This window comes from Bombus impatiens, unplaced genomic scaffold (genome assembly GCF_000188095.3).
Source record: "Bombus impatiens unplaced genomic scaffold, BIMP_2.2 scf_0033, whole genome shotgun sequence".
Classification (NCBI taxonomy): domain Eukaryota; kingdom Metazoa; phylum Arthropoda; class Insecta; order Hymenoptera; family Apidae; genus Bombus; species Bombus impatiens.
This window is the reverse complement of record NT_176452.1, coordinates 490,817-518,376: the sequence shown is the minus strand read 5'-3', so window position 1 is coordinate 518,376 and position 27,560 is coordinate 490,817. Positions and strand designations below refer to the sequence as shown.

Sequence of the window (27,560 nt, the reverse complement as noted above, 5' to 3'; positions counted from 1 at the left end):
ATTATACGGTAAGTGTAATTTAGACAAATAATTTTGTCACATATTTGTAAATTCTTCCATCTGAAACATTTTTTTTTCTATCTCGATTAAACTTAAAATTCGATGATATCATGTAATTGTTGTATGTATTGAAATAACTTGAATGGTGGATATTTATTGAAAACAATATAGCGAGGAACATGGTTAATTCAACCAATCGAGACGAAATCATTGTTGAAAATCGTGGCTGGAAATCGCGTGAACACAAATTCGATGGGTCCAATATTATACGTGTATTTATTGTTTCTGTAACGGTAGATATCGGCAATATTGAGTTTAATCAGGATTACCGAGTAAAGTGCAGTTTGATTAAAGTCAGAATTACCATGTTGCTGAAAATTTATCGGCGTTATTACCTTATAACGGTGTAGAGGACTTTGCGCCATTTCTATTGCATTGCACACTGCGTATAGTAGAAATCCAATTATTCGAATACCGTGTCGTATGAACACCTGTTAACTGAATTTCGGTATTGCTAAATGCTAGTTGGAAGTTGATCGATTATTGACTAATTCTATTATTATGTTTCTTCCGTATCGTGCATGAAATACTTGAAATTTTATTATAAATGTTCATTTTGTTGAAAAGAACGAGTATTACATCGAATGTCTTGCACTTGAAGATATATTGGAAATATTCTGAAGACAAAAATCCAAACAACTTTGAATATTACAATCTTTTGCCTATTTATAAGAAAACAAACTTAACAAATTTTATTTCGATCTCCGAAATTATAAGCTTGATTTTAGTTTAGAAAGTTTGACGTATTCGATTAATATACTTTTATCGATTGTTAAAATTATTAATTATTCAGATTACAGTATAGGTTTTATTTCTTCTATATAAATTTAATACAATTTTTATAAGTTATAATTTCTCCAAATACGATTGCGCTATATTCTTTGAATGTTTTTGCGTATCATTTGATAAAAAGGAAAAAACTTTTTTTTTAATAGAAATATTTCTTTAGAAAATCGAATGTATATCAATGATTTGTTGGTGGTTTTACTAAGAGATCTTTCGGGTCGCATTTATTAGAAAATTGTGAAATGTAACGTGTCGATATTCAATGGCCGATGTGGGTGCATAATAGTCTTCCACTGAGCGGTTGCCTGAAACTCAGAAGCAGTTAAATCCAATTCCGATATTGGATGGCGTCCGACGATCGGTGGTTTGTAAATTATGCGAAGCTCGCACAGGAAATACGATTTGCCGAACCATATGACGGTTTCGATCTCGATGAATGAAGGTAAAACTATTTTAATCTCCACCAACTTTCTGACGGACCACTGGATGGTCTTTCGTCTACTGGAACTGTAGGATTCTAGCTCAGTTTATTGGCCGAAAGGAACGAAATTTACGTTTTCTCATTTTCAATATATCTAAATATCGTTACATATTTTAATCTTTCTTTATTTGTTTACGATCTTTGTTTCGTCTTTTTTTTATATATATGTAAGTATGTTCCTTGTATATATCGTTATTAAATCATTTTCATATAATAACAAAATGATGGAGAAAATTCCTATCACAGCGTTGTTTATTTATTTGAAAATACTTTTCCCTTTATTCGATCCAGCTTGACACGTCTCAAAAGGGTCAAATTAAAATTCTTCCGACACGCAACAGAGAGGAAGAAGGATCATTTTTACGGATCTGTGAATCCTTTGGTGTCGCTCCCTCCGTTCTCGGTTAATATTTGGCATCGAGGAGTCGGCATTGTTGCGACCCCTCGAAGAAGACGTAATCCTTCAAACCCTTTCTCGACTATCGTCGAATAGAATTCTCGTCACTTCGGTTCCCATTCCAGGATGGTCGTTACACCGAATTCTCATATCTCCTTCGTCACGAACCATCCTGTTCGTGATACAAAATTAAATACACGACGAGGAAGGAATTGGAGGACTTGAAGTGTTTTTACTTGTGAAAATATTTTCCGTTCGTATATATTTCCAAATACTTGTCCGGAGAATTTTATGACAAAATTTGTGTTATCTACTCGTCTCTGTATTACTATGTTTCACACTGTTTAATTTCGCATTAAACTATTATAAATTAATCAACATGCTACGATATTCATAAACTTGTAAAATATAAAATATACAATACAAAATATACAATTTACATATATATACAATAAATAATAAAATATACAAAATATAAAATTTGGCAAAAGTGATGACCTGCAGTCAAGGATCATTCACAAAATGTGTAGTATGTACAAGTAATTTCAACTTTAAATACGAAATGCAGAAGAAAGGATTGTCAAATTTTAAACAAAATACCACTCAGTATATAGAGCGAAATGTGCTCTTTAAAACGCACTCTGTCTCATGTCGATACGATAATTCGTCAATGATAAATCATTGAAAGGATACGCAATTGAAACATAAGGTAGGGATACTGAATGACGGCTAAAATTGTAGGAAACGTCGTGACCTACAATTTTTTCCAGGAAAATATGCACGTCGCGAATAATAGTAACAGTAAAAAACAAAAGGCTATGACTCCTGCGTTCGTCGCTGACCACACACGCGTGTCTAGCGTGGGGCAGGTCAGTGTAACGGCACGAGTGAGAGATCCTATTTCTAGAGAGAGAAAGTCGTAGCAAAATGTTGAAAATTACGTTGTACTTCAAACAACACTATATTCGGAACGAAAAATCGAGTCGATATGAAACAAAAAATATTTTAAAGAGGATGATTTCCTCGTTGTCATGGTATAAATTATAATTTGATTAGAAAGCAATTGCATCGCTTTTTTCATGAATTTAATAAAAGGTTTCGATTGTGTCTAAAACTATGCTCTGTTTTTATTTGAATTTATTTTGATTCATTTAATAACTTAATTTATTTTATAAATATTTATATGGTATATGTAGATGTTGTCTTGAGATAGTGTCGCGTTAGATTATTTAAGTAGGCAAATGATTTTCCTTAGAATTATTTCATTCTTATGTTTTATCTTTGTTTCAACCAAAGTTTGTCCAAGACTATCATCATTGCTAGATTGTGAATTAAAAACATTGCATCTGGATGAAGAACTGGTTTGCTTATTAAGTATTGTGACAGGTCGGGTATTTTATATATTTGTGGATATTGCGTAGATTCTGTGCATTTTTATGCCTCCAAATTTTCCATAATTCTTCCCATAATTTTCCCTCAAAAATCCTTAGTATAATCATTATTATTTGTTAGAATTGATATCATTGAATACAAGAAAACGCGATTGAGTTTATGTGAAAGAGAAATCAAACTTTTAGAAATTTAATAAACGAGAGAAATATGCCGTATGATATTTTTGGCCCCTGATGAAATTGGAATCTAGTAACAGAGTTTAAAATGCAAGTTTCAACATCGCAGAGCATCAAAGTTCGTACATGTGCAAGAAAATTTTAATAAATTTTTGTTCGCATGATACATTCGAAGTTAATAAACTGAAAATATCATTAGTTCAAATTTTAATATTATATTTATGAAACAATATGAAAATCAATGTTTTACATGAGGTTAAAATATGAATTTTAATGATGTGCATGATCAGAGTGATATTACAATAATTTAATAATGGCATACTGATTATGGTAATGCACTACATTACGTTAATCGCACGTTCGAATGATAATTCAATTAATTTGATATTACATTTGTTAATATGGAAGTCGTTATGTTTAAAATAAAAAACATTTATCAATTTCGTAAGTAATATATTATTCGAGATTTAACTAATCGTTTAACATAACAAGACAGCGGATTCTTATACATTTATGCGAAATTTAAACATGTAAAAATGCAGAGAATGCATGTAATATATAAAACACCCACATAATACACAGAAATATCTAAAATATATAGTAGAATACTCGTCATAAGCGTTTCCTTATTTCCTTAATTACGTTCATAAAAATATAAATTTGCATAAAATTTTACAGCCTAAACACCAATCTTTTTTGTTTAAATTACAAATTTCTAAAATCCAATATTATCCTAACTTTCACGCTATTCAATTCGCTTTAAATTTCAAATGCTGAACTCTACTATCGTGAAGTATCGACAATGAAAATTTTTCACGTGTCGTTACATACATCTTTATTATACTAAGAGGCGAGAAAGCAAAGACGCTCCTGTCTGTCGATAATTCGACGACGTTGAACGTCGAAAGACAAGAAGATAAAAATTATTTAAGAAAAGTGGGGTGACATTTTCGAAAAACTCTGAGCTCGAGTGACAGGATCATTTTGCCATGTTACATTGGCGAAAATTCGAACAGGAAGCACAATAGAGGGTGGGTAGCGAGCGGAATAGAAGTCGACGACATCGACTCGGTGTTAAGCCTTTGAAATTACACGGAGAAGTTAGAGCAAGGCTGTACTATGTTCTCCATTACCTTCCTATTTCCTCACCTCTTACTAACTCGACTAAAGTTTCACAAATTACTTCGTATCACCTCACACTGACCTGACCTGTTCGTCGCAGTTTAGCCGGAGTAATTATCGAGTCCTGTGACAGGAGTTTAAGTATCTATTCCAATGGATTTACTTATTCGATAACAAGCGTATTCTCTTCTATGCGCAGCGTCAAATTATTTTCTAACAATGTGCATAGGAAATCTTCGCGCTTAATCAATTCTACATGAAAATTTCTTTCCTGCATTTTCATGTTCCATTATCTCTGTAAAGAGACACTGTAATAAAAAGCTATTGAGATATCGTTTCGACATTTAGCATACCGATCTAAGCCTTTAATCGATGTCATTACCCAATTTGATAAGCATCTACAAGTCCTATTTAAGTTCATTTAATGAGAAACTTAATTTCAAGGGTAATAAGCTATTGAAAATTGAAATTTTACAAAAGGACAGACGAAAGACTGTGATATTTGTCATCTATTTCGTAGCATAAAGCTTCTAATCTTTTTTTCGCGAATAACAATTATGATCTCGAAAGTTCGAAATTTTACGAAAAGGTCGAGAGACAAATATTTTTTGATACGTATGATTTTTATGTTCGCCATGTACATTTTCGATACCCTTTGAAACGTAAAGTAAATGCGACACGAAGAAGAAGAAGGTAAAAAGACGGAAGGAAAGAAATGATCACGAAGGCGTACGTTTTCTCGGGAGAGATGCTCGAGAATGACGAGTCTGAAATATGAGGGCACCCCGGATGTCTCGAGGCTGCCCTGCAAGACAATACGAGGAGTACACGTCGAGACTACCACTCAGACTTGCCTGCAGGCAACCTGTAATAAACAATATGACTCTTACCTGCACCTTTTGTATGCCACTCGGTACTTCCTGTCCTAGAGGGCCGAGGGTTCATGCAGGATGCCCTACGGCCCTGCCCTGGCACGCACACTGCAAACACAGTCCGACAGGAATTTAATTCTACAGAACGGTCATCCTGTCTTTTTGCATGAATTAAGAATCGGTACTGTTTGATCAGAGTTTTGCTTCAGTTAGACTCGACACGATTCGAGAGAGTTTTCTTTTCTCTCATATACGAGTGGAACTTTGTTTGATTCATGTTAACACTTAAATGGTCGTGTGCCTCGAAAGTCACGTCTTTGTTGGGAGATTTCAAGGGTCGACGTCTCTGAAACTGAGTCTCGCGATTCGAGTTGCCTTCGACATTTTCTATTAACTGGTTTTTAAGGCCCATTTGCAGCTTGTTAATCCGATAGTTTATGAATTATGTATATCTTTATGCTGTAATATCTAACGTAATAATGAACGTAGTAATGATAACGAAGTAACGTCAAGTAATATTTACAGTAATATTTATAAATTAAATAATATTTGTAGCACAGACTCGTACCGCTTTGAAGATACTATTAATAATGTTGTACATTAATAGCGTTTGTAGACAAGTAAAGACACACTATAAAGCTAAATACAGCATTGTGTACTTTTGATTTTCTTATGAAAGCTTTTACGCGTTCATAAAATATTATGAACAAACAAGCTTCACGAAAGATGTTAATTAACGAGGACTCTGTTTTCTCTTTCCTTCTCTCACAGAGTGAGATGGCAAGCGTTACCTAATAGGCTTGTAGCTAATTTCCTCGTTGTTTTCAAACGCTGAAGAAATGCACGTTTTACTTATCCGTAAACGTTGATACATTAATGAACGAGCTGTTAATCGATTCAAGCGATATCTTAAAATGGTATTTATTTAAGTTTTTAGACCTAATTAAAGTTTCCTTTTATCGCAACATTTTTACTCTTTGGAAAATGAATAAATAACTTCTCTCATACGTATACATAATGTATTTCTATGTAAATCGCGTCAATTACGCTTATGCAAGGTTTTATGTAGACATGGTCTTAAGCGATGTATGATCTATGTTTCACAATTTAAAGAATTTAATTTCACGTGAAAACAAGAAAAATGTTTGTACGATTTATTAATTTCCTTTTCGCGACTGCAACATGAAAATAGAGCTGCATTGCTTGCTCGTTAATTCGAATTTTTCTCGCCAAGTTTTATCTTCATATAAAATTATGAACTTGCTAGTTTATTTAATTTCCCAAAGTGAACCATAACTTGAAAATTTATCACTTCTTTTACCGAATTAACGCAACCTTCCACGAGAATCTGCGTACACCAAGTCACCAAATAATTGCGTTAAACTAACTTCAAACAGCTCTTGGTGCACTCAAGTCGATTAGCCTCGCAAACAAAGAGAAGGAGTACTGACCACACCTTGTCACTTGCTATTTTATAAAAATCAAAAAATAAAAAAGAGGGATAAAGCGTTCCTTAACAAGTTTCGAAAATCCACTGTCATCTATAATTATCTCGTATAAATTACTCATGATTTTTTCATTCATGAAACACTCTTTTTTTTATTAGAACTTTTATTAGTATTTGATAAACATACAACCTCGCCATGAGTTAAACAAGTGTGGAATTAGAAAAGCGAAAGCTAAATAATGATATCTGCTATTATTAAATAAATCTAAATGGTATAAGAGATATTTTACCTTTAACCTGTATATTTCTACGTATTTAAATTGTCCATAAATGCATTTAGCCATTAGCTGGGAAAAGAAGTTAAGAACTAACATTAACTGTTTCATTTTGCAATTTATTCGTAGTCCTGAAAGTCGCGCTAAAAGAATTCTTTTCTGTTTAATAACGCTGCATTTATGAGTATTTCTGCAGCCAAATTTTTGTCTTGGATTTATATAATTCATTATTATTAAATTCTTATAATCATTCTCTATTAATCTTCCAAATGCAACAATTTTCACATAATAGTGACTTAAGAAAGTTGTTAATAGAACGCGAGAATTCGAGCGGCGTAATCGGGGTTGCAGCTGGAAATTACTGTGATTTCGTTTTCTCGCAAAAAGTTTGCAGTTCTCGGGACAGACAGTTCACATTAGATGTTCTTTCCTTAAATCAAGATTGTCGGTGAAGGAAAAAGACTGGGAAGAATTTTCTGGTTTCACAGTTTCGCTCGGACGCGCGAGGCGAACACTCCTTATAATTTTCAACAATTCCAACAGAATTGTCCGAACACGCCGTGGTTTCCAAGTGTTTGCTTCTTGTTTCAAAATACTCGCCCCCGGTAGAGGGTAAATTAGGAGAGCGGAGTTGAATCCAATTAACGCCCTTCATGCACTCGCACCCTTACCGCTTCTTATGTACCTCTTAAGTGCTTCATTTTCTTTAACGACGACGAATCATTACCGTCAACATCACAAAGAACCAAAATGTTTCACGTTCCAAACAAATACATTGGTTATTTTATTCTGTTTATTTTTTTGAGGAAAGGGGTAGTTGTCTTAGTTTTAATTTATTGTCTTCGTATATTTTGGGTCAGGTTTCGTTATTACCATTTTCATTTTCATTCATATGGTATTTTTATATTTTGGAAGAATTTGAATGTATCGTATTGTGCTACAATATGTGGATTGTTTCGGCGAGATAATTTAAAAGTTACTTTCATAAAAGTTCATTCTTTTTTTTTTTGATACATATGCACGAGTCAAATATTTCTCGTTTGTTTCTTGAAAGTGTCATAGAAACGAGTATTTAAAAAAGAAAGAATCGAAGTACTTAACTTTTATGTTTCATACTTGCACGTTGATATACAATATAATTTTTTTTAATTCCACGAAATTGCATTTTTTCTGTTGAAAAACGTTGTACGACATTTTCTGCATGAAGGTATGTGAAAGTTAATGCTACGAGTTGAATAAACTTCGATGGTTCTGTTAGAAGTTTGAAGGAATGTCGTGAGACTGTGTCCAACACAAAAATGTTTTGAATTTTATTTACAAAATTGCGCGAAGGTAATGAAGAAGCATAAAACAAAATTCCAGTGCCAACATTTTTTTGATCACCGCGGCTCGGCTTTTCATCTCGTTCATGAAGTGACCTTCCAGAAAGCATTTCAACAATGCGCAACATATGGCACGCGATACGTTCATATTCCATCGGAGTAAATAATGTTTCGAAACGAAAAATATACGAGGGATATCTCACCTTTGACTCGTTGGGGTATCTTTCTTTTCGCTTCTCATCCTTTCCTTCTGTTCTTCCCTCTACCTCAGAGAACTTGTATGCTCTCTCGTTCCTTTGAGAACGGTTGATTTACGAGGGAGCTTGGAGATGAGCCAGACTGTCATATTTGGTTTGCTTCTGAAACGTATTGCAGTACGAATGGTAGGGAGGAGGCATAACCGAGATAACGTTTCTCGAGGGTGTAACAAATTTTCAGACGATACGAGATGTATTCATTCGAATCGCGAGGACGACGGATTTTATGGGCCGATGAAAGTCTGCCAATCTTACTCTTCCTTTCGCGTTTGTATAAGTTATTCCATGTTCGAGATATAGCTATGATTTCTACTAATTTCTATGTGGCTTTTCTTTGATAGTTGCTTATTTAAAGACATTTCCATTTAATTGAGGAATACGTATCGGTTTCTTAACTACGAATTCGGTGTTGTAACAGATTGGACTAAATTCTTACAGGATGTTACGAAATTTAGAAAATAAACTACATTTGGAATTATTAATTTCATTCTTCTTTATTGAATTATGGTGAAATAAAAATTCGTTATATCGTCCTAATAAATTTGTTAGATCGTTCGAAGTTAACCCTGCCCTTCAATCGTTGGCAAAGTTTCTTAGATTCAAGAAATATTTAGAAGAATGCTGGTATGCATAATTTCTTCTTGCAACTTCATGCTAATATATTCATTAAAGGATTTAAGGTTTTTTAAGGTTTTAAGGCTCTTTGTTGACGTGGCAACGAAATTAGGATTTCAAAATTCCAAGAACGTAGCGAAATTAATTTCCTTATAAAGTTTCTAAAAATTCAGGAATATTCTAGTCCTATCGTATTTTTTTGTTAATTCTAAAAATAAAAATCTGAGCGACAGAATAGAGCATCGAAGAGACGGACAAACGTCAGTGAAACAATAAACGATTCGTTTCGTGTCCACGACAGTTTCTCGATTGTATTCAGGTTGAAACGACGCGTAGAACGAATAAGAACCGAACAATCGTTTCAAACGCGATAACGTAATCTCGCCGCGAATTTTCTTCGATTTCGAACAATTTCGAGGAACGAAAAACGTGACAAGTCATTTTGACGGAAGTTAAACAATGGAAAGTTAAGAATGGAAAGGCGTAGAGGACAAAGAGAAGGAAGGGCAGCGACCAGAGGATCGAACAGAGAAGAAACTGTCCTCTCGTTTCAAGTTTTCTGATTAAATCTGTTCTTTGGTTTCTAAGTTGGACGGCGAACAAGAGGCAAGGAGAGAAAGGGATGGAATCAACTACGTTTTCTTCTCGTTTAGACCCGGAATCGGGCCATCGGAAGCACCAGGTGGGAAAAAGAGCTCGGAAAGAGGAAACTGTGACTCTTTTACGCTCGCTAACTGTCCTCACTTCGATGATCAAGGAGAAATTCCACTTAACGTTCCAGGAAAGTTCTTCAATTTTTGCGGATACTTTTATTGAAAGGTTGGCCGGAAAATTGGTATGTCAAATTAATGGTACTCGATAGGGTTAACAAGTGATGAAATAAAAATTAGTAAACGACCCGTAGAATAATTAAAACGAATTATAGAGTTATTAAAATTAGTGGGATGTTGGTCTTTCTTATAAGTGAAATATTTGTATAGATTAGTGTAACTATGAAAATTAAAATAGGTATAATGTAATTGGTAGACATGTCGCAAAATGTAGATACGTACCTTGAGTTTTTCGCAAAGAAATATTTTGTGTGGATAGAGTTTCTGTTCTTTCTTAAATAAAGCAGAATAAGATACTATTTGCTTAAATCCTCTGCAAGTAGTTTTACTCTCCGATACCTTGTACTTAAAGGGGAGAAGAAACCACTTCTATTCTCACATAGTTTCTATAGTTGAGGAGTGATCAAGATTACACGATGCTAAATGAATACCATTTTACTCATACATAGAATTTGAATTTCTAGAAACTACAAATTGCGAATTCAATTTTCAGTTTCATCTAATCCATTAATCTTATTACTTAATCGAAGCTCGATCAGAAATCAATCATAGTTTCAAGTCGAGTAATTTTTGCCACGTCCATAAAGGAAATGCTTCTTTCACGAAATTGAAAATTAATCAGGACTTGATTAATGAATTATATCAACACTCGATGACGTTTTTCTTTTATCGTGGTTTCCCCTAGTCTTTCGATAGTCCCTGAGAACCCGATTCGTGGCTTGGAGATCTCCTCTTGCCACGAACACCATTCTTTTCTCTAGAGCCATTTATCATCGCGCACCAGCCAAAGACGGCCTGTATCGTTCGTTGTCGAAGCCGGCCTCGAACAATGGCTGAACATCTCGCGGCAAATAATTGCGAGAATCTATCGATCCCTTTCATATAACATTTTGCCACGCTCTATTTAATCAGATTTCCGAAATTCTTTCTTTCACCTCGACGATACCTAATGTCAAAAAACAATTTTTTACTGGGAATTAGATTCGATTCGCCGTAAGGAATATCGCTGACGAAGCAAGCATAGAGGTCACCCTCATGTTGAATGATCGAGGAATAAAATAATTAAGAGTGGAATAATTACTGCTTAGAGATTATAAATATCGTGAGTTAAAATGTGACAGGATGTTTACAGGAGAGAAATGTTATTAGGCTTTTATACTTCTTTAGTTATTTTGACACCTTCGTTAATAATCTTCATGTATTAAATAGACATGTGTGTGATTTAAAGCAGTCGAAGTACGATACGATATACGTAACATTTTTCCACATTTTTTCGGCGTATGATTCATGAGCAGCTGCTTTCCGTAGATGGACTCGATATATCGTGACAATGCACACACATCAGAAAACAAATATTTATGACAGATATTGATGCAGGACAACTGACAGGGTAAAAATGCAACGAGGGAATGTCAGGGATGAAACAGTGTAATCCTTATGAAATATGAAATCATTTTACTTAAAATGCCAACATTACGGGAAAAATGTGCAGTGCTGTTTTAAAAACGTGAAATTTTTTACTCGAAATGAATCTATTACGCAAAATGTCACATTGCAACTGCGAACGAATTTGAAAAATTTGTCTCTAATTTAGTAAAATGAAAATGTCTAGTCTGTTACGAAGGTAAAGTTGAATTTGTTACTTCTAATTTAAAGAAATGATTTCTAACTTATGATAATTTCTTCTAATAATAATCGATAAAAAAAAATGCGCGTGGGGGAGAGAAAAGTCAATGATGAAGTGTTTACAAGATATTGTTATCTTTCAATACAAATATGGTAGATAAAGTATTAATAATCCCGACCTATTTCGAATATAATTTCAAAATACACACGTACTCCTGACGCATTACGCGAGGAGAATATTGAAAAATGCATTTCCAAGGGAAGCGATGATTTAAAGGATGCAATAAATTCTCCTTCGAAGCCGATTTTCCTGGAGCTCTGATTGCGTTTTTAGTATCCCAAAACGATTGCCAGTTCATTGTTTTTATTTCTGCGATATATTTTCTGCGAGGCAATACCTCGAAATTCTAGGCAAGACACGTTACAAAAATAAGTTCTACAAATTTACCTCCGAGCACGTTCCATCTTTTTTTTCTGTATTCTCTTTGTGTTTAATAGTTTGGTCTATTTCACATGAACTCGTGCAATACGATACATTTAAAAATATTACTGTACTGCCGCAAAGCCTCCGTAAAAATACAATTTATTTTACAATAGATTTAAAACTGTAAATTACTGCCACACCTACGTCATGTTTTTCTTAACTTATTTTATTTGAAAATTAATATAAATTAATATTTAAAACTTGATGCAAAAATGCACATAGAACTGGTACAAATAGATACAAAATATTCATTGCAGAGATACATTTCGCGTAAGCTTACAAAATTGTTATATTTAGACAGTCGATTATTCATTATATTAATAAGCTCTCGTAATCGATGAGACAAATCACGAAAAGTTTTGTATAATAGTTACAATATACTCTTAAAGATCGACTATAATAAGTGATCGCTGTCGATTGCTATTGGATTTGCACAAACATCTCCATTCCTTTATAATCAAGTTAGTAAGGATGGCCCAGCATTGCGGACTGCAATTTCGCTTCCCAATTTACTTGAACCATTAACTTGGTCCGCTGTCGCCGATGTTCGTTGTGAAACAAAGCGCTTTGTAGAATCCGCCGTAAGCCCGCATGAGCTTTGATTTCAGGGCGCGTTAAATCGCCGCTGACTCGCCAATTAACGCGGGCTCATCGTTTCGCGCAGCCTTGGCGAACAATTAGCCTAACTTGCTCGACAAATAAAACTTGTTCGACGTCTGGATGCGCTGGTTTCCACAAGACAGACAGAGAGCAAGAGAGTTGCTGGGTCGTTTCCTTCGATTTGTCTTGTCGCTATCGCGCGTTGCAAAGCGACGAAAGTTCATCGAGTTGCAGGTAAACAACTTTATTTTAATTCTAATCTGGTTAATTGAATCATTCATACAAATAATAAATTCATACAATAAATGTTTGATATTGTTCGAATATTACAATTCAAAATTATTCAAATTTCACCATTTGGTCTCAAATACGATGAGAAAAATTGTGGAAAGAGAGTTTTCTGAGTTACCTCTACGAGAAAGCTTTCTGCGAGTTCTTCAGGATTATAAAGTAAAAAATGACAAAAATTATACTTAATCTTGTTTAGACATTTTTTCTGCTGATAAGTTTGAATAACAAAATAATATATTATTATGTTCTGTAAGATAGTATTCTACTTTTCAATGTTTTTTAAATACATCAGACAAATTGTATGTAAATATTCTCAGGATATATTCAAATCTTCGCTACAAATATTTTTTTCTCATCCCACTCTCAATATTTGGAACATAATGACCCGTTATAAACAGTCTTACCAAATTTTCTTCTCCACAATATTGCTGATGAGAATTTGGAAAAGCGAAATGCCCCACGATTTAACTCTCGAGGAAGGCGAATGAGGATCATCAGTCATTCGTATTACCTTGCCTCGGAAATCCATTTCGTAACTTTTCTTTGTCTATTCGGAATGCTCTTGTCTTTCCTCTTTTATTTCTACAAATCAGTTGGAGATCGGAAACCGCTGAACCATAAAGAATGTTTGATTGATCGCAAGTTGTTAACAAGAATACAACGGAAAAATAAGAGAGAACTCGGTGAGCAAAGAAGAAAATTGGAGTTTTAAATGAAATTTAGTGTGTATTTGACTATTTGGTTAAAAAATCATTTTTCCAATGTACGTTTGAACGTTCCAAAATTTTACACAAAGTTCTATGTAAATTAAGTAAATTTATAAACAACGTAATTTTTTGTCTTTAAAACGATTGATCACGCTTTTTAATTTAATTTAAATTTTAATTTAAAAAGTTTGTTCAAACAGTTGAATGAAAAAAGAAAATAGTTGAATGAAATGTTAATTTAGAATTATGTGCTAGGGAATAAAGTAGGCAGTGACTGTAACGAGTCAGTCAACTGATCGTTGATCAGACTGGCGCCATCTAACGGGAAAAGGTTGAACCACGAGAGTTTGTAAAAAAAGATGTCGAATAAAAGCGCGCGCGTTATTTACAAGCGAAATTTCAAGGAAAAGTAAAGGAATTTTCAACAGAATTTCGGCAGATCAAAGCATTCTACGATCTCGACTCATCGAAGTTTCGCGTCACTTAATAGTAAGTAGTTCTCTAACGAATTTATCGGATAAACCTACAATTTAATTTCATTGTTGCCTTTTGCATGCTTGCCAAGACTGTGTCGCACTCTGTTCAAGCATCACTGCGTAATTTTTTTATTTTCTTAATTTTGGAAGAGATAAATGTGAAAAAGAAGTGGAAAATCGTTCTAAATGGTAATTTCGTTACCATTTTAGTAGGTTAATGTTCTTATGGCATTTCTTTTTAGAATGTGCTTTCATTAGCGTTTTTGTTATTGAGGTTAATTATTCTTATAATTTTTAGTTTAATTATACGAAGAGAAATTAAGTTGTTGCAGCTATAGAGTTCATTTTTACTTAAAACGTTTTAAATTTCTTAAGTAATGTAAAACTTTTCTTCATAATATGATACACAATCAGTAAGTAATGTAGAAATTAGATATAAGTATATACACATATATGTATATGCAGTATATTTATTGTTTTATGGAACAGAATTATCAGGTTATCTATTAAATTATTTTTAGAAAAAATAAATTACTTATCTTATTTAAGATTTCTTTGCTTTAAGTAACATTTTTCTCAGTTAGTTTTTGAAATATTTGTTTCAGTATTTCTTCAGCTGCCGTTTTAATAAATCTTTCCATTCGTATGATATTGTCATGAGCAAAATGTGACAAATAAATATATCATTATCCAGTAAGTATTTAAAAAAAATATTCAAAAAAACTTTTTTAGGAGACAAAGTTTACATAAAATCACTGTTTAACAAATCTCAGCACCCAATGGAGGATTAAAATGCACATGTAACACTTATTCGACAATGGCTGGTTTTATCGCGATTTCATGAGCGGAATACAAGCAGTTCTTCGCTCGTTAGTCGACGTGTTAACACGATGGAACGGAACGCATGTAAAGCCGCAGCTAAATGAGTAACAAGAAGTTTACCTCGTAATTATCGAATGCTAGGGACATTCTGAAACACACGTTGTCCCGAGGTCTGAGTAAAAACGTGACGGTACACGTGTTGCCACGTCTGTTGCACCGATCCTCTCGGAAATGAGTGCAAAACCAAAAAGATGTCGCATATGTTGGCGACGCTTTTTATCGGTGAAAATAATTAACTGTACCGTTCCTTGTTGAGTTAATAGAACACCAAGTTGCAACGATGTGGCGTGGGAATATATCAAGATCTTAATGGAAAATGTTTTTCCTTCGATCAAAGTGTTCATAGCAAAATTTAAGAAAAATTAAGAAAATATCTTATAAAATTATATATATATATAATTATATTATACTATATATAATATATAAATATATATAATTAAATTTGTTTCTTTAAACGTCTTTTTAAAAATTATCAGATAATTTCATTATTTCCTTTTTTGAAAATATTTTCACCATATATAGTTATAAAAGTTCCTTGAAATCCTTACAGGATATTTTTTTTCAATTTTTCATTATTAACCTCTTGAGGAGTATTGGCATAAAGTGTACATACACATAAAGTGTATATTATTTTAATCTTACGTGTTTATTCTAATTCATAAAACTGGCTAATAATTATTAGAAACTACAAGTAGGTATTAAAAACAACGAAAGACATATTTCCATTAAGTATCAACGGATATCTTGAAACTTGTAGTTTGAAGTATACAGCTTCGGTTCACGGGTTTCACTAGTCATATTTTCAGCCACGTATTCAGCGCTTACGTTAACCATAAGTATCCACAGCGAATTGGTTGAAACTGCTCGCAAAGATGTCCGGATACTTTTACGTATGTTGAAAGCATCGACGATAGGATTTCTAAATTTTCTACAGCTCGAGGAATCTTACGGTTATCTGGTAGCGCATGTTAAAAGTGGGAACAGAAGATCGATATTTTATTGCATTTCTACACGCTGTGATAGCTTTTCCGATAGGAGAACCTGATATCCTTTGTCAAAGATAATTGCAAAATTTCTCGGGTATCATTTATGGAACATAGTTCCTCTGTTTCTTTTACCCTTGTTGCTGATGTTTGATTTTATGTCACACTTTCGATTCCGGTCATACCGTTGCTCGTTCGATAAAATTTTATCTACATTTTCTGTTTTCTCCTCTTTTTTATGATTTACTATGTAACTAGTTTTGCGTAGAAATTGTCCTTTCAATTGACGTGATGCGTTTATCAGATCGATAATGCTTTACAGCGCAATATTTGTGTGCGCATTAAAAAATCGCAAGCCAGCACTTGACGTTCGACGGCAAGCTTGAATTTTTTACCTTTCCCTGTTTTTGTTTTTTCGCCTCAGTTATAAACTTTTACGACTTTCATATTTGAATACTACACACGCGGTACATTTTTCGTTATATTTGGAACGTAATGTTTTTTTGTTTTTTTGAAAAATTATTTCTGTGGGATTTTGTTACCGGTTTTAGTTTGATAATATTTTATACTGAAGTATTTAATTACTGCGAATACTATTTGACATTAAGCAAGCTTGAGTTTCATAAGCATAGGCAAAATATAGAAATAATACATCTTTTTAGAAATATTTAACTTAGGGCTATCATTGGCTTCAAAGTGTACGTGGTAGAATTTACTCTCTGTATGAAAGTAATTCGTCAACTAATTCACACAGAAGTTTTGTGTATTTTTCACAAAGGCTTTGCACATATTTCAAAAACAAAGGAACGGAAAACTTGCTAATTTGGCTGCCTTTACGGCGCACGACTCTGAATAAAAATTCTGCTTTCCAGAATATGAACAGCTATATCCGGTGGTTTAATGAACCCATTGTTGCCATGTAACATTCACCAGAGCCCCAAAATCACCCTTCACATAAACGCATCAAAATATTATCTCGCGATATTTAATACCTAACAACGTCCTAACAAAATTTTATTTCAACATTATTATTATCTTCCGGCTTGTAATTAATTCTCACAATATCGTATTCAATATGATGATATTCAAACACGCGAGAGACACCTCTTTAAAAACAATCCAGTCTTTCCTATTTACCAGTTGGTCGAATGTAAATTTGCAAAACCGTGCGAAGGGTGAGATCGCGTTAAAACCGGATGCTCCATTTATCTTCATTAGCCGCGAAGCACGGTTTAGGATCAATCGGTGATTTCGTATGCATTGTTCCCCGACTATCGATTCGTATTGGCAGTTTGCTCACGGGAGAAATTGATCGTTCGGACGCGAATTCCTCTCGCGAATCATCCGTGTCAATCCATTGGGGCGCGCGCGTGAACGCGTCGAACTCGACCCCGATCATCTCCATGGAATTGGCCGGCAGTTTTTAATCGAACGTAGCACGAGCAGAGAACGAAAATGACGATGGAAACTATGCGAATCTATAGCCGCGAAAGTGGAGGTAAACGTTTGCCTTGGGTTCTAACCGAAGTGGTCGTTTTACTTCTCTGTCGATCGCTGGTGCAGCAAGAATCGAATTAAAACGGGCGTGAAACGGATACGTAAGAAGACGCTTGTAGAAGATCGGTCCTCGTGAAAATTCCGAAGTGGCCTCGACTTTCCTCGAGGAAACTTGGTCCCGCGAGAGGGCAAGCTTTGAGAACTTCTCGCGACAGGATAACGCTGAACTTTCGGTCCATCTCGAGATCGCCTTATCTGACACTGATCGTTATTGTATTACACCATCTTCCTTCTTTTTTCCCCTCTATTCCTTGTTTTGTTAGTTGGAAACTCTTGTCTAGGGAAGTTGTTGGTAGTTTTCTTTTGGCGTTTTTTTTGTACTTCGTGTTTTAGGAGATCGTGAGAGCTTACCGTAAGTCCTTTAATGAATTAAAAGGTGTAATGGCGAGAGGAGGTTAGTGAAAATTTCTTGTACAAGTTACGTTAATTATCTAAATGTTTAGCGTATGTATTTAGTTTAAATAATAGTGTTTAGCGCAATAGATTTGTTTAAGAAGTAGGTTTAGATTAGATTAAGTAGATTCTTGTTGTCAATTTTGGAATTTTTGAAATAAAATAGTGTTAGCTCGTGAATCAAATTAACGTGATCTACGTTAATTCCACTCGTTGTAATCTTCGAACTTTTAAAAATTTTAAAACAAACTTTATTTTTATGGTTCCATAAAATTTCGAAGTAGCTTGCGATATTATTATCATCTACTGTTACAACTTTAGTAATTGCTATGGCTTTACGATTTTACAGTTTCTCACATTTCCATCAAATCGCACAGTGTCAAACTACTTTGTTTATCTTCATTTATTAAGGAAAATTTCACTATAAAAGAAATTTCTAAATCAGAAGTTTATAATTTTATTTTCTACTTTTTCTTATATACTAAAACTTGCAAATATCGTAATTCAATTAAAAATATACATTATCTTTTTAACATACACAATTTCTAATCTGAGATTCACAATTTTTGTTATTCTTCTCGGAACTCTATCCGAAGGAACATTCTATATGTTCAGCCAGCATCATCTACTCTTGATTTTGCATTTATGAAACTATAAAGACCGAAAGACAGTTGAATTTGCTGATCGTAACAAACGAATTTCTTCGTAACGATCGATGGAATTCGCTTCGCGGATTCCTATAAATACAGAAGAGGTTTTCGATGAATTCAGGACTGTATCATCTCGCGGGAGAGATCTTAAGCGAAAGATTGGTTTTGAGCGAAATATCCTTCTCTTTTACTCGAATAGGAACAATGACGTTTTTCATACATTCCTGCCGCCTTACGTAATTCTTTCATAAAATGTATTTTCGAGGTGCCTTTTGACAGTTTGATGGAATCACATCAATCGAGTTATTTACTCGCGTGTGAGCTGTATCTGGAATCTTATTTCATTTCATTTTTCACGATGAAAACGGTTTCCATGTTTCATTCTCAACTTTATAGTTGGTCCTACTTTTATGTCATATGATAGACATTGATTTAGTATTTTTCTACGATGTTAGCTTTTATGGAAGGTACAATATAAAAGTTGTTTAACTTGTTAGATCGTATCGTTATTAGTTACAGAATTTTAAGAATAAGAATTTTTATGCGTAATTAAGAGTTACAGCATAAGAAGATTATAATTGGAGAATTGTTACTTTTGTAGCCTTCGTTCTTGCCATTACATTAAGTTGATTGCAATCTTCATTAAACGAGGAAATACTTCTTGCTTTACATTCTCTCAGCACCGCCCCGACAATGTTCTTATACATATCTATTGTACCGCTTAGTTTCTACAGATGATGCAAGAGGAAAATTTCGTAAGAAAACAGATCATGACAAAATTGCATAGATATCAAATTATTTTGCTCGTCGTACAAATTTAATATGAAATCACGCAGTGAAATATTTCTTTGTTACATGTATTTTTTATTCTCACAGAAATAATTATTCATGGAAGATCTTGAAGTAAAGAATACATACTTAGAGATTCCTTAGTCTGTTAGATTCTTACAAGATTATCATTTAAAAATAACGCTACAGTGTGTTTTATTAATCCATACGAGCTTGTGTTAAATATTTTATCACGTGATTGATGTCATTAATTCTCTTCGCGACGTGTATTTTGTTGTAATGTCTGCGCAAAACGTAGTTGCGTATTAGGAGAATATACGCGTTTGGAAGGTTTCCACCGATCATGTCTTATGCGTTCGTTGAAGTCTCCATAGACGTATATTCTGTGATCGAATCCGTCAAGCATTGAAATCTTCGCCCTCGAACTTCCTCGAATCTTGCAACGTGTTCCTATCGGCGGGAAAGCTTTAAGAAAGCAGAATCGAACATTTAGAATTCGAAGTATTGTACAGCTAGCTGCCTCTCGATAGCTTCTAGACCTCCTGTTTGGGCAAGATAAAGCGAAAGATGCATCGGAAAACACATCTAAAGATTGCTCCGCTTGTATCAGGCTAACAGACCAGCGTAGGAATAGCTGGCAAGAAATTGAGCATTTATTTAAGATTTCATAACGATTCTTCTTTCATACGATATTGTGTTACGAGATTTGTTTTAAAACTGTCTTGGAATATTTTTGAGAGGAATTTTATTAGAAAATAGAAAATGTGCTACAGCTATTTATTGACTTATTCTTTGATGATATGTAATTTAAAATAATCATGAAATATAGCTATATTTATTTAGCGTAAGATACAATAGCAGGTGTATAAATATATATCTACATCTACATTAAACGTATAATGTTTAAAAAGGTTCACGCGTGGGAAGAAAAGTCGTGTTAGTTTTCCAAGCGGAACAATGCTAGGCATACAATTTTTAATGCGATTTACGGACTTATATTTCGGCAATAAATATCGATTATCGAAGCAAGCTTTCAGCTGGGGTAACCGCAGTATATCGAGTCTGGCGAATCTATATGACGCATGGCGCGCGAAATGGGGCTGTAATGTATTAAAAAAGTATGATCATAATCACTTGGAAGTCTAGTTTAAAGCGTATAAAACCAATATAATATGAATTTAGCCAATATAATTCATATGCATAATTTTATTGAGTTTGGAAAGCATAGATATGTGTAATACCATTTGAATTTAGTATAAAACCATTTGAATTCGCAAGTTGCATTTATACATTAAAACTTATTCGTGTAACGTAGTAATTTAAATATTACCATAACTTCTGTATAATCAAATTTATCGATTTCTGCTTCTCGTGAGTTCTTGATAACATTAAAAATATTCCCCTCTTTTTATCTTGTTCGAAGATCAACTCATCTTTTATTTAATGTTTGGCAAAATTTCCAGTTTTATTTTCGGTTTTATTTTTCAAGTCGATACTAGTTTCATTGAAATTGTATTGTTAACGGTAGTATCGACTAGCCAATTCTAGAAATAGGAATGGATTATCAACGAAAACTACGAATGGCTGAAACAACTGCCCGTTAAACTGTAAAACAAATTGTTCGTAAAATTTGTATATTTAGTTATTTCTAGAATTGATTGGTTGAAACTATTATTGATGGATTTCACATTTTTACCATTACCTATCGATGTAAAAAATACTTATTAAGTAAATTAAAATAATATCCATGTAAAGGAATTACGATATTCATAACAAATACCCTCAAGGACTTTTTTACTTTTCTCGTTCTTCCAAGGATCGAGGAACTTCACAACCAATTCCAATTTCAAAAAAGGTAACTCGCTGCCGCGAACTTTAACTACGTCTGGAGACCTGTCCAATTTAAACTGCTTAATAATTCCAATCAGTTCGACCAAACAAGATGTTCAAGGGCGTTAACCTTTCAGGACTTTCTCGTAGCCCGAATCGTATACGCCTGGTGGCTTTATCAAGATTTCGTTCACTAATCCCGTGAAGACGGCTGCCCCAAGTCTCCACGCACCGAATTAATTAAAGTTCTCTCGCTTCGAGTTTGAACTACTTTTCGTCGGTTCGCATTTTTCGCCCCCCCCCCCCTCTGCCGCGACTCGCCTCGTTTTCAACAGCGTGTCGTTAATTAACCATAGTCTCGTAGGGAATCGAGCAGTTCGCGTAACAGTCGCGTTTAAATAATATCCGTGGTTCACCGTGATATTACAAGAACCCGATATGTTGTTCGAACTGCGTTTAAACAATTTGCATGAAACGAGAGGTGCAAATTAGACGCCTGCCACATAATACCGGGGATGCATTATAACAACGCCGGTCAAGTATTTCCCTGTGTAAATAACAATCCCTCTGGATTATCATTTAATCTCGAGGCGGGAAATTCGGTTATTTTTTCGACGTAGGAATGTTGAATGGATTTTCGTTTATTTTCCCTGTTATTCCCCGAAAATAGAGCTCGTGAATTTTGCCAGAGTTCTGGGGCTTTATTGGAAGCATCGAGGGATTCGAAAGGAATTTGCAGTGAAATTTTGATCACTGAAAGGATCAGCGTAATGAAATTATGTAAAAATTCCAATTTTCACGATAATTACACTTCGTTTCTGTCGATTTTCGCACCAGAAATCGCATGAATCGTTAAAGTTTTTATTTTAGTGATTGTATATTTATACAACGATAGTATCTATCGTTATCTCATGATATTTGATATTTTCTTTTTATCGAGAATTGTTCGATGTCAGTTGATCGCTGATATTTGAAAAAGTAGCGAAAATCATAAATTTGCTAGAATGATATAATGGATTGTGAATTATTCTTAAAAAAGTTCCGAGGAAAGGATTTCTAATTATGTTTGAGATCCTCGTCGTTCTTTTTTCCCCTTCTCAAGTACTTGTCCACTTTCATGATGTTGATCTAAAATCGTCTTAACGGGAGGAGTTTTATATACTTTGAAGCTCCAAGTCCTGAATCTTTTGCTCTCTTTTACTTAAGGGAGTTTGCAATTTTGTGGAACAGGTTGGCAAATAGAAATAAGGGAAAACGAGATGCGCGGGTACGCTTGTATGAGAGTTAGCTTATTTGCCTCTGACTTGGATTAAATAAAAATGAAAGAACCGTAGAGTCCTTGATCGATCAACCTGTGTTAGTCATATATCTGGTTCTGTCCTCGCATTTTGTTACGCTATAGGTATACGTATTAATAATCACAATTCCTGAATAATTCTATTTATTACTCTTTAATATGACTTTTAATATTAACGGGACTTTTAATATTAAATTCAAGTCCGGATTTTACATAATAAATGTTCATCAAATATTAGCTAACAGATAGAGGCCTATAAATGATTGAAAATCAATTTATTTATTTTAAAGGATGTAACATAACTTTACGTTTTTAGTTCGATATGTACGAAATCTAAATGTTTATGTCTCATTGAGATTAAAACTTCTCTTTGCGGCCATGAAATATTATATACAATTTTTGTCAAAGAGTTGTAATCCATATTTTCTGAAGAAAAAAGCCTTCTAACTGTTTTTCTTCATACCCTTTTGTTTCAGAGCTGGAATATGATTTACTTCAAGCTTCCGTGGCATTAACAGACGACAATAATTTGTACATCGACGATGGTCTCGACGGATTTCCAAGTTTTGGCTTCCGACCTGGCTCCGAAGTTAAACAGCCGTATCGATTATATTTGCCGGAAAAATTGCCAGCAGAGTTCACTTTGGTGGCAACTTTTAAGCCGACGTCATTTAGAACCAGTTATCTCTTCGCCGTCCTAAATCCTTTCGAAACTGTTGTGCAATTAGGCATCCGGATATCCGTAAGTACATCAATTTATACATACAAGGGATGTGTAAGGAACCTGTAAAGAACAATAGAAATATAGTATCGAAGCGATTTTATTCTATTTCATTAGACGCTTTACGTTATCTTCCATTCTTACCATACAACCAACATAAAATGTTTTTGTAACCAAATAATACACAAATTCAAAAATATTTCTATTTAAAATTTTTCTATTTTAGTTAAAAATGTTAATGAACAATCACACTGTCGTATCTTCATTCCTATAACAACGATAATATATTTCAAACAATGGATGGCGAGCGCAAAACTTGAAAGATTTCTGATAAGACAGGGTTCGCAGTCTCACTCGTCTGCTTTCATCGCATTACCTTTCATAAAACTGTGAAATGAAACACAAACGATTCGGGTCTGAATATGAAAGAAATCGGAAAATAGGCAAAAATTTCCAAGTACAATCGGTCGATTTAGAAGGAACCGACTGCGGTGGCGCGATAGACTTTTAAGTCGACGCTCCTCGTCGGTGTATGGAGGGCATTTCCTCATGTTTCTCAATATCTTTGAGGCCGTTGTTGTAGCTTGCCGGGTCTTCAAGTTTCTTTGAGATCTTTCACGTTTCCTGCGGCACCGTTTCCACGGGTAATACCGCTTCTACGTGTTCCGCAGCGAAAGCAGCTCTCCGTTGCTTTCGACGTTTCGAAAGAGAGTACGATCCCCATGAGAATCGATAGCGACGGGTTGAGACCGCGCGAAAACGCTTCGACTTTCGAATCTCTTGGCATTTTCTCCCGATTCAAACCGATCTAAAGGAAATTTTATTATCTTTAATATTAAATATAAAATTCTCTCTTTTATAGGATGGTCCAGGAACAAACCAGAATGTCTCACTGGTCTACACCAATTCTGATTTGCATTCGCATTCGGAAGAGGTGGCGAAATTCACGGTGCCGAAGTTGACAAAGAAATGGTCAAAGATCGTAATCAGAGTATCGACGACTGATGTCACCTTATATCTAAACTGTCACGAAATGGCCAAGCAACGAGTAACGAGGATTCCTCTGGAGTTGATGTTCGACACAGCCAGCACGTTGTACATCGCTCAAGCTGGGCCTCATATTCAGGAAAAATACGATGTAAGTACATAAAGGATTTTATCATCTAGTATTGCTGTTGAAATTGATGTAGTCATTGGAACGGCGCTGAACTAGGTTGGATCTGTTTTGATTTTCGATAACGAAACTGTAATTTCTGGTTACTGGTTTATGACCGAATCGAGTAAATTGGACTGGCATCGATTAAACCGACTATAAATTTTACTTTCCTAGAAACTAAACAAGTTCGAGATTCATTGTGATATCTATTGTAAAAAAGTGACATATGTCATTAACAACCTACATAACGATATTCAAAAATAACAATTTCAAAATTAAAATATCGTAGGATATTTTTAGAAAATTTTCAATTGTAAATTAATCTGTGATACCTTGATTCAGAGACATTAATTTTAAAACACAAATTTCATAAATATCAGCGTGTCGATTATTTTTATTTATTTATCGTTATGCACGAGCAATCTTCTTAAAATTGAAACGTTACGATCGAGAAAACAGATTCAACTTTGCTTTTTCAACTATCCTGCGTATCACGTCTCACTACGAAATAGTTCGTTTGAGAGGTATTTCCTGAAAATAGCAACTTTATTAAAGGAAACGTGTTCAAAGAAGCATGTAGCTTCCCCTTTTAGTTTGTGAAAAGACGAAAATGATCGGTTGAAGCGTTCAGAGTCGTTCCGTTCTTAAGTAAGTATTAAAACTTGTCTCTCGGGTCTCGTCGAGTCAAACAGAGTTGCCAACGATTACGGATTAACCTCGAAACGCAATGGTCACAGAACCGTGAGTAGAAAATCTCTCGATATATAGTTATGTACATAGTTAGAGTCATATTTCGGAGTAAAAATTTAATATCAAGTTAGTCGAACAAAAAGTTCGACGAAGTAGAAAAAGGGAAACAATCTTATTGAAATAATGTCGTGTCGTGGAAAAGAAAAAGACTTAGGAAAAGGTGGAAATTGGAAAACGCAGTATCGAAATCCTGTATACTATCTCTTTAAAGGATTCGCCACAGTCGTTATTTTTTCAAAGAGCTTTCATGGTATATTAGAATTGACTTGGTTCTTTAAACTACTTAACTAAAGGTACTTTTCGTAAAACTCTTTGAAAATTATAGAACGTTGCAAAATCTTTCCGTAAGCTTTTCGAAATTCAACGGATTGTACTATTCCTGATAATCGTAGAATAAATTATAATCACACGACTCGATTAAATGTTAAGTGCGTGGAATAATCACTATAGTTACTCTGGTAAAATTTCACGCAATAGAAGTATTCAGCGATTATCGCCACGAACAATAACTTAAGCACATTTATTATAATTTCGCTTGGCAATCGGATATAGTTATTTGTAATTTTAAGACCGTACCGTTCGGTACATCGATTTTCTGGTTGCCATTTCAAGTCGTCGCTTAACGATAATTAGCTTCCATACCGATGCACTCCGATTTTCCGTATGCCGTGTACGCGCCCCATAACGATAGCGTGCAGAGACAATGATTTACTTTGGTTCTTTGTTAATTAGCCACTGACGATAATTGTTGCAATCTGGCGCGTTGCAACATTTCGTTATAATTATATAGCAACGCACTACTCGGCGAAGGGAAATTATACCGTTACGATTAATACGCTCCGATTTATCGGCAAAATTACTACTGTTCGTTTTTCTATTTTTCATAATTTTTCTTTTTATTTTTCGAATTTCAATTCTGCTCAATATGAAATATTATACCGACGGTGTTTCTCTCGTGTTAAATCATTTTTATCAACATTTCTAGTATCTGTGTATAATTTTTATTTCGAAGAGATTCAACTGGAAATATACGACGGAACAAACGTATGTATATATATATATATGTAATTCATATTAGTAATACATTAATAAACTTGCATAAATATTCACAAATAGCTACTATCATTTTCAAATGCATACATATATAGAATCATACGTTGTTTCGTATTTAAAGTTGAAATTGCCGAATGAAAGAATACCTTTTAATGTAACAATTTATGAAGTTGTATAAAATGTGAAACAGAATGCATTAGATTAAATTTCAGAAAAGATTTCAGAGAACACCGATTATAATTCTAAACTACGGACGCATCGTATTGATGTTTTATTTATAGAAATTTTTTCTCATTGTCTTTCGGTATTGGCGATTTAGCTTTGATCCAGGTTTCATCAATTATGAAGCACTCTGTATGTAGAACGGTCGAGTATCAGCCAAAAGCGATTAATCTACGGTATTCTCATTGCAAGAATAAAAATACTCTGGGCATTTCACCGCGAAGTATGATGAAAATACCATTAACTGGCTATAAAAATTATTAGGGTGGTAAAGGGAGAAAAAATACGGCGTATAAAGTGAAATAATGAGATGGGAAAAGAATAATGCGAAACAAAAGCGAGATCACCGGTGAATATTCCAAAATATCGTTAATAACGATATTCTCGTATCAGATAAATATTTCTCACGATTTGCTCGCAATTATCATTGTGCTCTCCTGTTGTCAACAGTATTTCGGCATTAATCTGGACAAAGTGAACAAAAGGAATTATCGACCTTTGTGAAATCTGCTTGTTATATCGTTTTTAATCCTGTTTTCGACGAGTAGATATTAATGAAATAAATATAATTATAATAAGTAATAAATAGTAAATAAATGGAAGTAACATAGGTATCGTAATAAGAAAATCGAAATCTATTAAACCAACTATGGTATATTTCAAATAGAGACTGTTTGCTTTGTTTAAAATTAGTTTTTAGACGTGAGACTTCACTAATTAGACCTATAACATTTCCATTGTTACGATGCTGTCAATTTTACACAATACGTAAAGCAAACAGCTGTCTAGCATGGTATTTTCGAAGCTAGAAGTAGCGGTTTTTGTTGAAAATGTATTATACATACGAGAATCGTTCAGAAAGTAATATCCGTTTTGAAATAACAACGATACAAATGCATCTTGAAAAGTTTTCTTTATTGGTAATTTTAGTACATATACTAAGTTATATTTCAATACAACCACCAGCCCTATTTGAACACTTATCGTAACGTTATACGAGCTTTTTGTACGTTTTTGTCATATGCTTCCGTCGTCAGTTCACATAACCATCGTCTTACTCA

At 34.1% G+C, this 27,560-nt stretch overlaps 1 protein-coding gene and 1 long non-coding RNA gene across 8 annotated transcripts in view; one reads left to right on the top strand and one right to left on the bottom strand.

Moving 5' to 3' along the window:
* The window catches only part of LOC100748868 (collagen alpha-1(XVIII) chain), a 348,873-nt gene that overhangs the window by 56,158 nt on the left and 265,155 nt on the right, over positions 1-27,560 (top strand). For all 7 annotated transcript variants that reach the window (XM_033321578.1, XM_033321575.1, XM_012387843.3 and 4 more), the window contains 2 exons: positions 23,074-23,339; positions 24,181-24,456. In XM_033321578.1, coding sequence (XP_033177469.1) covers positions 23,074-23,339; positions 24,181-24,456 — 542 coding nt within the window. The remainder of the gene's footprint in view (positions 1-23,073; positions 23,340-24,180; positions 24,457-27,560) is intronic.
* Positions 125-27,560, bottom strand: LOC112213101. The gene is made up of 3 exons (XR_002946979.2): positions 27,345-27,560; positions 6,031-6,038; positions 125-137 (listed from the first exon to the last, which is right to left on the bottom strand). It is a non-coding gene; the product is annotated as an uncharacterized LOC112213101 (long non-coding RNA).